The 13,404-nt window shown below is 31.3% G+C and overlaps 1 protein-coding gene across 2 annotated transcripts; it reads right to left on the reverse strand.

The window, feature by feature from the left end:
* Nucleotides 1-6,933: 6,933 nt before the first annotated feature.
* Nucleotides 6,934-11,430, reverse strand: LOC113850134 (putative PAP-specific phosphatase, mitochondrial). 2 transcript variants are annotated; one of them, XM_027480520.1, is made up of 9 exons: nt 11,249-11,430; nt 11,072-11,168; nt 10,798-10,900; nt 10,247-10,458; nt 9,898-9,957; nt 9,238-9,614; nt 8,806-8,884; nt 8,674-8,724; nt 6,934-7,286 (listed from the first exon to the last, which is right to left on the reverse strand). In XM_027480520.1, exons 1-9 carry the CDS (start codon nt 11,347-11,349, stop codon nt 7,140-7,142), a joined length of 1,227 nt encoding a protein of 408 aa, XP_027336321.1. In that variant the 5' UTR covers nt 11,350-11,430; the 3' UTR covers nt 6,934-7,139. The 2 variants fall into 2 exon arrangements, with proteins under 2 accessions (XP_027336321.1, XP_027336329.1); XM_027480528.1 differs by having other exon boundaries at nt 7,138-7,279; nt 11,249-11,403.
* Nucleotides 11,431-13,404: the final 1,974 nt, after the last annotated feature.

Consider the following 13,404-nt stretch of genomic DNA (forward strand, 5'->3'; position numbering starts at 1 on the left):
AGTGGGACGTACCTGCTTGTGGTTTAAATAGGAAGAAAGTGAAGGTTAATAACCAAAGCAAGTCAAATGGATTCGGTGCCGTCCTCTTGTTATCTCTCTGCTCATTGGCTACGTGTCTCCTCTAATCTATGAATTAATTTTTTTTCTCTCTATATCTAAGCATGCAGTACATCTCTCTTATTTCGGTTTACTACTTATATGTATATATCAAACTATTGTTTGATTATTGAAAGAAATCTTTAAATTACATCATTGTGATCATTGATTTTACTTATGTTTGATGTTGAAATATAAAAATTGACATATATTTCTAACACTTTGACATTAGATTATATTCCATTAATGTGATATTTATTCAACAGATTATACTAGTAATATGATATATTAGATTACCATATAATTCTACTGATATAAAAAAAATTAATCAGTATATTATTATATTAATTATTAATATAAAACATTACATGGTGAAAATTAACTTGTGATATTTATATTAATGATTATTAACTATACTAAATAAAATTATACTATTTAAAAAACACATAATTATTTTCTGTCATAAATGGTAATTTTTTCTGTAATTTGTTTGTGTAAAATTATTTTATATATTAAAAATGTATATTCATTGAATTATAAAAATTCTCATTAAGATTATCATGTAGCGAAGTGTGAAGGCATCATTTTCCGGGGACGGGGAGTGTGAACCCCCTAACTTTCTGGATTCATATTAGCTGTAATCAAAATCACACGCCACGTACCCCTCTCGCTGTCTCTCTCTATGACTGATGCATTTCCTTCGAAGGCCATGTTACAGGGACTACACGGCGTTCATTTTCCTCCTTTATGCATGGACGTGCCCTTTTTCTTTTTGGCTAAAGCTACCCTTTTACGTTAGTACACATTATGTTTTATATCAGTGTTTTATTGGTATACTGTCTTGAGATATATATATATATATATATATATATATATATATATCGGTCTCAGTGCTTATTATTTATTTTTAATTTACTCTGTATTTGAAAAATGTTAACTGTATAATTTTATTTATTCATAATTATCTTCGTTATTTACATAACACTGGAAAGTTAATCCCATTATTTACGTAATTTTGTTATATACACTAAAATGTTGTATTTATGATTATGTATCTTACTCATTTTTATTTTGATCATAATACTGTTATATAACGGTAATAAATTAAAAGAATTAAATTTAATTAAAATTATTTTAAGTGGACTGAATTAAAAACTTCTATTATAAGAAATTAATATGTGTGTTTAGTGATCAACTTTACAATAAACTAAACGATCAAACACATATAACTACATTAATTTGAAAAAAAAAAAAAAACTTATTAGGATAACGTGACACTTTCTATTAAGCGAACATACATGTTTGCCGCAGTTCATCCCAAATAATTAGTCATCATCTTAAATGTGTGTGCATAATAAATGCAAAGAAGATTGAGGATGAGCATTTAATATACACCACCGTGGCAAATTATTGCGTGTCTTTATACACAATTTTTTTTAAAAAAATGAAAAATATGTATATTGCAGGAATATTTATTGCGCATGACGGGGATACCATTTATTTATTTGAATTATTATGAAAAGGTGGGTATTCATTATTTTCTTATATATGTTTCCATAGCAAGGAAAGCCCTTTAATTTATCACTTTCTGATACATATGGTAATTTGATTCTCCGCTCCCGCTAGCTTATTAATTAACGTTATATTTAACAATTAAAGTTAAAACTGCTCCAAATTCTGTGAGTTTCGATTTGACAACACTTTACGGACACCCCCTTCCCCAAAAGAAGAAGAAGAAGAACAGCGGCTAAACATTATAATTTGCTGTCTCTTTAGTTAACTTGTTCCCATGCGAAGACGCGTCAAAGAGAACTCAAAACTTTATTGACTCAGCCCTAAATAATAGAGTGTTTCATGATAATTTCATTCCACTTTCTCAGCGGTTTAGCTAGGCTACTCAGGCCACATGCAAGCTCATTTTTCTTGAAAATTAAGGGAGTCATCTTTGACTCTATATGGTACATTTTTCATCCCAATTAAAGGACTATAATATTATATATAGCTGATAATTATTAAGTTTTTAAAACAAAACTTAGTAGCCTCGGAGCATCATTATTCGTTAATATATATTTTAAGTTCCTCATAGCATCTTAATGTAATTGTAGGTAATATAAACTTTGGCCTACGAATATATCAGTTAGCTCCAGCTATACAACAGTTTACCAGTCAAAGATGTATACTCATACTTCGTCTACAATTGATATATATGGGTGTTACAGAAAAGGAAAGCGATAGAGATATCGTGAATCCATAATGCCCGACATGAAAAAGTTAACAAGAACTGAAGGAAAAGGTCCTGATCCTAATGCCTGATTCTGGATGACGCGTCACACTGAGACACAGATCTTGATTTCATTGGGTGCTATATACTCTTCCTTATGCCTGTCATTATCTTCTCCATTTGTTCATTTCAAAAGATCCTTTTATTTATTTTCTGTGATATTCTTAATTCCTTATATTTTAAAGAAATGAATGAATTTATATTGGATTATAATTAAATTATAGTATTGTATTTTATCACTTGGATTTTTCTATGTTTTGTTAACTATATTTAATTTCGAAATTAAAGTGTGGAAAAATAAAATACAACTAGGTGTCTAATTGTGTTCTGAAAATTTAGTCTTTAATCACCTATTAAGGAGTACTAAAAAAAAACTAATTCTGCTTATTAGTTTGTTTTGTTTTCTTATCAAACTTATATGTTACATTACTTAGTTTTGGTGGTTGTAGCTTAGCATTATTTCATAAGATATTATGAGTATTTTCATACAATTCAATCGCTCACGTTACGTTTGTGGAGAGCTCTGATTCGCTTGCCCTAAACTGAATCAGATTACTTAGAAATTGACAGAATTATGTATGCCCTCATATAATGATAAGGTTGCTCACGTCTGTTCCAGACAATATCACTGATTAACAAAAGTAATTCATTCATCACTTCGATTCACAAAGTTCCACGAGATCAAGACTGACGTCTTATGTCTGCTGAGTCGGAAGAGATTTAAAAGAATAAAATAAGTGAGAACAATAAATTTTGATATTAATTCTTATGCATAAAGTTAAATAAATTTGCTAAAATATAAAGTATAAGACATCTTAGATAAGGATACTTTCCAAACTTAACTCAGTGACTCTCACTATTAGATTTGAGTCACATACTAGGTTTTAAAAAAAATTAAAATACAATAATCATCAATATTTTAAATAATTATGTAACTCATAAAAGATCATTAATAAGATCAAATTGTCAAAAAGTTATTCCTTTCACCTTTATATAAAATCAATTTTCTCACAGCACTCTCTCACACACATATAATTGATATTCTTCGTCTGTATATGGTTGCTGTTTTTAAAAAATATAATGGTCAAGTGCCTTCCATTTGGATATTGATGCTTTTGTTTTTTTGTCGTATTTTTTCAAGATTCATGGATTAAAATGATGGTAAGGTGTGAAATTACTATTGGTTAATGCGGATATTGTATTAAAACGGTCTCACCCAACTCTGCCTAATGCACAAATGGTATATAGTCAAACGTTAATTTAATCATGTACTGGGATTTCCTCGCAGGATTTGTTTCCCTTTATGTTTTCTTTAATATTTCTTTTGTCAAGTATATAGCCACCATCCATTTAAACCTAACTCTACTCTTTTTGGCTAGGTCGCTATTCTTTACCTCTCTCTAGTCTCTAGAAAACTTTTAAGTTTTTTATTAAAAATTTCTTAGGCCCGATTGTGTGGGAGCCATTATTAAATTGTGCATCTTTATTACGTTCTAATTTGGATAAAGTTTTAAAAAAATTCTCGTAAAAAATAATAATAAATTTTATAAGTTAAAAATATTTTTTTTAAATTTTAAAAAATTTAAATTAGAGAGCTTCTTAAAAAAAAAACAAATTATTTTTTATTTATAAAATAAATTCTATTTATTTTGGTTTAAATGGTATTTTAGTCCATTTACTTCACTCACATTTATAAATTGTTTCTACATGTAAAAATTTATAAATAAATTTTTGTACATATATTTATTCTCAATTTAATTTTTAGCATAAAATTTAAATTGAACAATGTTAGCCTCTATCGCACTCTTTACCTTCTTCTCCAACTCCCTTTGCATTGCCGTCACTATTTCTGCTACATCCTTCTTCCGTCATCCAAAGAGATTTGGCGAACATGCGCTATCAGCGTAACCTTATAAGGCTATGTTAAAAAGGGAATTTTTCCATCAAGATCTAAAATTTTCTTAAGAATCATACAAGCAAAATCCTCCATACTTAACATTTGTATACCCTATGCCCCATTAAGAAGAATGCACCATTGACCACAGTGTAGCTACAGTAGACCCATGGATGAGTTGATATTATTCTTCCAAGCTCAAGTTCAGGAACTCTAATAATGCCATCAATTGTTCCCTCCATTTCTTAGGGAGCAAATGCATGACTTAAATTCCTATTATCATCAAATGTAGAAAAAAAACTCACACAAACAATCTTAGAAGAGGAATAGTGATTAGGAGAGAGAAGAACTACAACATAGTCATGTTGCCCACTCTAGGAGCATCAAATTTAATGGAAAAGATCATATTATTACAACACGCGGCTTATAGGCATTTAAATCTCATTGCTTCAAGACTTTACTATTACCATAGCAATGAAAGAAAAAAAGAGATTTAGAGCATGAAGTTTAAAAATGATGTCAAAATTAGTTGTGCTAACTGCTAAGATTCTTTAGATGATGCAAAAAGGATGTTATGATGACGATGAAGACAGCTGCAATGATGCAAAGGGAGTTGGAAGAAAAGGTAAAAAGGGCGATAGGAACTAATGTTATTTAGTCTAAACTTAACAAATATTAAATTGAAAATAATTATATATAAGAATTATTTTACAAATTTTTTATAAGTAAAGACTAACTTAAACCATTTATTTTTTATAATAATTTTTTTTAATGAGAACTACTGAAGTTTAACCAATCCGGGCCTAATTCAAAAACCCTACTTTTCTGCTATCTATAAAAGATTATTATACGTACGGTGATTAAGTTTGGGTAGACACCGATAATGTGTCATGTAAGGAATCATCTTATAGGTTACTGCGTGGATTATTAAATACATTTGGTCTTCATAATGTTGTTTTCATTGCCTTATGTCTAAAAGAGCAATTATTTCTCCCAATCATACGCTAATTTTGATATTTTAACTCATAAGCATCCACAAAAGTTTGTCCACGTGTAATCAACAGGCATTTGTGTACAAAAATTTGGTGGACTACTGTCTTAGCATTTGTTAATATTTGTTATGAGCTGTTCAATAGTACCAACAAACTTTGAAAAATAAGTTAGAATTATTTTATTTGTTTTAAGGCATTGTTTCCAGATACGAGATCCGAAGCTTGCGCGAATGAAGAGCTAGTACTACTATTTTAAGGTAATCAAGCACATTTTTTAAATTACCATCATCGACTTCTGCTACTTCTATTGGAAAGAACTATTCTTGGGTCTAAATAATTGAACAATTTTTTCAATGTATATTTAAAGACATACGTTAAAAATCATTAAACACATTCTATTAATGTTTTAAATTATCATACAAAATAGGCATTAATACTTTCTTTTGTTTTAAGATAATAAATCTTTTTATTTTTAATATTTTTTTAAAAAATTAATATGTACACTTAAGTACATACTAAAAAAATCAATAATTGACTACGATGACATATATAATTGGCAAAAGCTCAGCAAAGTTGCGATAATGCTTGTGAATTTATAAAGAACACCTAGCCATTGATGGAGCTCGAGAACTTTCCTGCATGAATTAGGGTTATCCTATGGATATAGTCATAGTGAAATGGGTAACAAGTAGCCCATATGAGAAGAAATATTAAATTATTAAAAAAAAATAAAGACATAAAGAACAAGCAGTTCATATGAGAAGAAACGGGGGCAATTTCCTAAGTTGTGATGATATCATCCAGATTCACGAGATGAAATCGTGTCCATCATGAGTTGGTGCATCATTAAGAGAGTTGAATATTACATATAATCGGATTGGAAAATAAGGAGCTAACCATTTCTTCAGCCTGTTTCATTTATACTCTGTTTTGACAAGGAACAAAAATAGAGATTTTTTTTCTTAGAAAGATAAGAAAAAATATAAAAGGTAAAAAAATGTGCTATATATATATATATAAAGTGAAATAAAATAAGTAAATCACATAAAATAAATGTATAATAATAATAATTTAAGTTGATCATCCAAATAACTTTTTACTGATATCTTTTCTTAAAATTCTATTTTAAAATTTTCATATATATATATATATATATATATATTTTGTGTTATATAAAAATTATTGAACTCTAAATATAATTAAAATAAAAAATATCCCACACTTAATTATGATAACACTATTTCCTTTCCTATTCCCCAACCCTAGATCCAAAACACTAAAAGGAAAAAAAAAATCATTTTCTAAAAATACTTATTTTAACAAGTCTTATAATTAAGCTTATAAACAAACTTTCATATAACAAGAACTTGTTAAATACATACTTAATTAATTTGTTTATTCAAATAAACCTTTATTTTCTTACAGTTCAAGGTACAATGAATAATTAAAAACTCATCATTCTTCAAGTATGAGCTTTTTTATTGGTTAGGAACTCTAGAACGAGTTTGCAATGTCAATGTTTTTTTAATACTATAATTTACAGCATATATCATAAATTAATACATTTCAAAATTTGCTCGAAAAATATTATGTTTCTATGTGCGTGTATAATTATTCCAAGATATACTTGAGAATTTACTGCAAACAGCAATAAAAGGAACTACGGGGTGATTTCGAACTGGGCTGCAGGCAGAAACCCAAACAATGGGGCAGAAGGGCTGGCTTTTACTGGAAAATAGTGGATACCAAATTACTAATTATATATCATAAGCTGTCTTAAATGAAAATTTACACTTATGTGACATGGTTAGCCATAAATAATCAACTTTATAATCACTCTTCAAGATAGTGGGACGATGAACGATTCCCCCCAGCATCAAACTCTTGAAGTCAGAGAGATAATGTGCAAAATCTGATTATGTAAATTGCCGTTGGTAACAAGGACACCACCAGAGGGGAATATAATCCGCCGGCCAACTTTATCCGCTGCAAGATCTATTTCACTGCCGTTCCAGTCTGTTACCTGATCAAATTGAATATTACAAAATGAAATCATTAAAAAAATGAAGGGTGAAGATCATAAGTAAGAAGTACCACTTAATTCATACAGTAAAGTCTGGAACCGTATACTAGCTAGTGTCCAGGAGCTATAAATCTGTGCTAAAATACCTTAAAAGGCTTTTCATAAATCCAAGGCTGGATAAGGGCACAGGGTGACACAACGATATAAGTAAAAGGTTCCAATTGCTGAGCACATATATAAACACACCACATTATCACGTATGACAATTCCTTTAGGGCACTATGAAATTCACAATGCCATATATAACAGAACAAATAAACGCTTGTTGAATGACATGGAAAACGAAATTCAAACCATCTGTCATCAGTTATGGGGAGCACAAGAGTCATCTTGGAAGAAATTACTCATACCTTCAGGCTTTAGGCTTTAACTATACATGTCTAATAGAAATAGAAAGTGCACAAAGATTTTGGCGGTATAACATATCTAATGACAGGCAATCATGAAAAAGTTAACAGGACTTTGAGAAAGAATACGAAGAACTAGGAAAGGCTGTCTCCAGTAATCAAATGAGTTAGAATTAACACAAATCCATAGTTACCAGAGATACACTTGTTTTATAAGTATAAATTTTGTATTATCTGGTCAAACATAGAAGCACGTAATAGAAATTTGTCACTAATAATTTGTTTTTGGTAAGAGAGGAGGGGGAGGCGGTTACATTTATTTGACATTAGAGACTGTTAGTGGCATGGTAATATTCTGTGTTTGATTGAGTAAAGATGCAAATTGCCACCACAACTATAATACTGCCTAGTAAAGAAAATGAAAGCTTAAAGTTTACAGATTAATCTTTTAATTAACCACAACTCAGTAGTATATTCTCATATTATTTGGTATGCCATCTTATTAACAACGAATCTAAGCACACCAGGTCAAGTGAAACAACTAAAATTTTGAAAAAATTTAAAGCACAACCTGTTTTAGAAAATTATTTTTCTAGGTATGTTATTGTGATAGTTAAGCTTGGTAAAACTTGTGCGCCAGTAGCAACACAAGTTTTGGGTTGTGATGTCAAGACAAATCAATTATTATGAATTGATGTTAAAAAATCAAAATACTAAAACTGTTGAAATCATTAAGAATTATTTAGGTAGAGGACGAAGAAACTCTAAATAATAGAATATAATATTCATATACGGTATTAAATGTTGTGTTTAGATAAGATGTGATTTAAATAAAGTAACAAATCTGAAATAAAAGAAAATATGAAAACCAATCATAAAAGATCATCGAAGATACACTAACATATCCTGAGATACAATAATGACACCACACAATATTTTTCATATATTCTAACACACAAAAATGTTAGGAAAAGAAATACCTTTCCACCTGCTTCATGAACACATATCATGCCAACAGCATGGTCCCAAGCCTACAAGAGAACAAACAAGCAACAAAAATATCACCTTGTAAATTACTTGTCCAATTATAAGCTAAAAAATTGATAGGATACCTTTATAATGGTCTTCTCTTTTGCTCGGAGAATAAAAACAGATGATCTACCTGAAGCTACCATCAAATACTTGCATAAACTGTGTTGATCAATGAGAATCTCACAAAATGAGTAAATGAAAGGAAGGAAAGTTAAGAAACCAATGTTAAAGATAAATATTCATTTTCTTAACACCATGAGATGAACCTATCAATGAATTGCAGAATAGTAATCACACTTAAATGAATCAGAAATTAGAGTAACGACTTCTCCATTCAAACTTCAAATATAAGATGTTAACAAAAACTTCCTTTCAAAGAATGCACTGTAAAAGATGTTAATGATTGCTTTAGACTTTGTCTGCTACTCTACACACTTCATATCACACTTACTGAAAATTTTTTGAATGGATGTAATAAAGTAAAAAACGTATATGTATTATATTTCTCAGACCTTCCACAACATGTTCCCAAAAGAAGAATCTGGTTGTTCCCTACATTATCAGCACTGCTTGTTGCGTTAAATAAAGGCGACAGTGGCAGTGATTCCCATGTTTGACTATCGGGAATACAAAAGCATGCTTTATGTACTATGTCAGACCCGTCAACAAAACACCTGGTCCAAACTCCATGTAATTTGGGTTGGCTATTCAATCTTTTCTTCCATGTTCCACAACCTGTATGAGCAATCATTACAGTTCCTGATCCACAAAGAGCATCACAGCCCTCCTCAATCTCAGTAGAGGATTTCTCAGATAAATCTTCTTCCCAGTTAGGGCAGCCCATAACACCAATTACAATCTGTCCTTCAACCACAAGAGCCAAACCTACCTGTATGTTGTGGAAATCCCTTAGACAAAGATCAAGATCATAATGACGAAGTCAGAGAAACATATGACACTATGAAGAAAATAACATTCATTGCAAGTATTCCTCATATTGAGATATACACGCATAGCCTGTTTATATCCATTCCTAGAGAGGACAGTGCATCATAACTCATAAGCACTATCACAAGTAAAAATTTACCCGACAACAAAGAGCTCATCCAGATGCAAACTTTAGAAAATATCAACAGAAATTTGAATCAACCTTCATTAAATTTATGACTTACCACATATAAGGCTTTGCCAGCTTTTAGAAAACCACGTGTGCCATCGATTGGATCAAGCACCTGTATTTATTCAATGGACTTAACGTAAGTTCTGATGGGAAAAGAGAGGTAAATTTATAAACTCCCAATATTACCTGTAAATAGATAAGGTCTCAATGACTTGTCAAAACTAAATAGTTTTCAGAAAACACGAAATATAATTACCACCACCATTTGCTCATCACCAGGAATGCAATATTTAACAAACATCTCATACAACAACATATAAAATGAAGCCAGGAATCAAATTTTTAAGAAGCTATATTGCATCGTTTTATAGCATTCAGTTGAACTGCTAAGATAGGCCCACCCAGTATGTGGCCGGCTTTGATCCAAATACAAAAGCATCCTTGCCCCCTCTATCAATTGCTTTGAGTACATCATCTTGTGTCAATGGTCTACAAAAAGAGCTACCTGCAGCAGTTACTGCATTCAGCACAGTATCTGCTAAGTTTCTTGATCGCAAGAAAGCAGAGTCCTCCTCAGCCACCAATGGGATAGAAGGAAACAGCTTACTTAACTCTGTTTTGATAACCACATAAGATAAAAACCAAATTTTCAATCCCATGAAAAGAACAATAACTTCGGATAAATCATTTTCAATGCCATACGCTAATCATATTACTACATTAATCATATTAATATAAGCAAACTAGTATTTATGCTTTTTGATGAATCGCATTGGCCAGAAATTATTAGTATTATATCAGCTACTTTAATATTTGACCACATTGTCGTTATATCCACATATAGAAGAGCAAATTGTGCAGAACTGTAATTGATCACGTTAATTCAAAATCAATGCACCACATTGGTTTCGAACATGTTAAGCTATTTTAATATTTGACACTAAGTTAATACCCAAACTTATGAGAGCCTGAACTCCAAAATCTGCCACAGTAACAGGAGTCTGGTCATTTTTTTCAAGAACCTTCCCATCAGTAGAGAACAAAGACGATTTCACCTGCACAGTGTAGACAAGTCACACAACAATTTCTAATGCTTTAATGCTTAAAAAGAAGAAAAAAGCACACAGAATCCAATTGACAAAACCCCTCCTCAGATTTACCGAAGTACACATGAAATGAAAGAAATTAGAAAAAAAAATAGTGAAAAAGGTGAGAAAGAAGATTACATGAACACAGAGGTGGCAAGCCCTCTGGACTACATCCACAGCAGCTTCAAGCTCTTTGTAATACTTTGCGTTTTGCTGGGGAAACGGAAGGTTCGCCCTAGTGGATTGCAAGTTGTAATTGGAATGAGGGGAATTTCAGGTGTTGAGAGGAAAAGAAAGGCAATGGAAGGAAGAGACCTCACGTTGAAGCGTCGGGTGCTGCAGCTGCGACTACGAGTGCCGCCACCGTGAAATAATCGAACGGCGGAGACATGAGAACGCAGGATATCCATCGCCATCAGCGGTGAGTCGCTGGGGAGATCCTCGATGGTTACCAAAATAAATTACATTTATCTTTTTTTTTTTTTTTAAGTTATTATGTGAAGCGGTATGTTTATGAAGAATCATATTTTATTTACTAAAAAGTAGTAAATATTAAAAATCATATTTTATTTAAAACCAAATGGCTGAGTGTGGTTGGTTGTATACTATAGGGGGAACCGAGTTTGAGGCCGAGTCCCGTTGATGTGTGAATTGAAGTTCAAATATTAAGGGTGGCTTTGACACCATCGAACTCTTGTAGTAATATTTTAAATTTTTTTTCTCGATAAATTTCTCAGTTATTATTTTTAAGATAGTGATTGAAAGTTAATAAGTATTTTTAGGATATGAATTAAGAAAAAATTAAATTCTTTTACTAAGAATCAGGTTGAAAATGTAAAAAAAAAAGAGATTACAATAAATGTGTATTAATAATATTTATAAATTTCATAATTCTTTTAATAAATATCATTGATTAAAATTTCTTTTAAAATAAAGGAAAGATTTAGATTTATATATTAGTATATTTAACATAATTAAATTCATTAATATTTGATAGAGTATATTAAACTGAAATAACTCTTTATTAATTGATTTACATACAAGTAATTTTAAGCATGTGTTTTATTAATTATAATATTTTATAAGCATTAGACATAGCTTTAAGAGGGTAGGAGTGCAGCGGAGGATCCGAATCCCAGAAGGTAGAGAAAACGAGTGAGGTGTATGCGTATACAGTGGAAGCGATAAGCACGGCGAAAACCAAGTGAACAGATTCCAGACTTAAAATAGAAAGCAAAACAAGTGAGGAACACCGTTATTCCCACTCTTATCTCAGGAATTATTGACCGTTTCGGTCATCAAACTGGTTAAAAATATCTTCACACACAGACTAACGAGAATCTTACGTGTCCTTAGTTTGTTATAAAAATCCTTCTGGATGGAACTGACACGTGTCTTCCGCCCACAGGATAATGCCCACAGTTGCATCCGAGGCCGTTGGATCCGGCTAGGCAACAATAACATATATTGATTATATAAATAGCCCTGGAAGTTGGTGCCAAAGCTGAATCTCCGTGGGTCCAATCCAATCTAATCTGGTAAAGAGCAAAGAGATTATTATGAGCTTGAGATACATGAGCAGGGTGCTATACCAAACTGGGATGAGAATATTCCAGGGAATGAAGGATCAAGGCTCCAAGTGTGACTCTGCTATCATGTCTAAGCAGCCTTGGCGCTTTTCCACTTCTTTTGATTCATCTCCCTTCAAACCTCCCAACAATGACAAGCTCAAGCAGGCTGAAGACTCTCTCCGGACAGTCATGTACTTGAGCTGCTGGGGTCCCAATTAGATCCAACCATCCCACTTTATTCCCTCCATTTTTCTTTTCCTTTCTTCGTTTATGCTTTCTGTTTGTCAATAGCTACCTATCTGTAAATCTTTATTCATATATGTCCATAATTCAACTCTGAAACTCGCATATTGCTATTAATTTCTGTTTCCTCTGTTTCTACAAGTATATCTTTCTTCTTTAAGAGGCATATGAGAAATTGTTTGGCAAAAATTGACTAATCTAAACGCATACTCAAACAATTTTACATTTGAATAAGATTATGAATGTTAGAGTGAGAGAGAGGGAAGCCAAAGAGTGATTGCGAAACCATTATTTAAAACTTGCAATTGAAATCGGTAAATTTTATCCTTCCTTCGTTGTGTGGATCTCAATCGTTGAAATGGCTTGATGGAAACTTTTAACAAAAAAAAAAAAAAAAAAAAAAAAAATATATATATATATATATATATATATATATATATATATATTTGTACTCCATCTATAACAACGAAAAACAAAGAAGCTTTTCAGAAGATATGGGCTACCATAATGATGTTGAAGGCCCATCTAGGCAGTCACCTACATGATTGGGCTGTTGTTACTCCGTATAAAAAAGGCCCAATTAATGTTTGAAATTCCTATTAAAAGATTAAAACAGATTAGAGCCATAAATTAAAATAACAGATAAGCCTCCCACGC

Source organism: Abrus precatorius, unplaced genomic scaffold, assembly GCF_003935025.1.
Source record: "Abrus precatorius isolate BTA unplaced genomic scaffold, Abrus_2018 Scaffold10, whole genome shotgun sequence".
NCBI classification, from domain to species: Eukaryota; Viridiplantae; Streptophyta; class Magnoliopsida; order Fabales; family Fabaceae; genus Abrus; species Abrus precatorius.

Bases quoted from the DNA above. Each gene is read 5' to 3' on its own strand.
- LOC113850134 (XM_027480520.1), bottom strand. From the start codon at position 11,349: ATGGCGATGGATATCCTGCGTTCTCATGTCTCCGCCGTTCGATTATTT. The intron at 8,725-8,805 runs GTATCCTATCAA...GTTCTCTTGTAG, and splicing joins AAGAGAAGACCATTATAAAG to GCTTGGGACCATGCTGTTGG. The intron at 7,287-8,673 runs GTATTTCTTTTC...CAATTTGATCAG, and splicing joins TTCATGAAGCAGGTGGAAAG to GTAACAGACTGGAACGGCAG.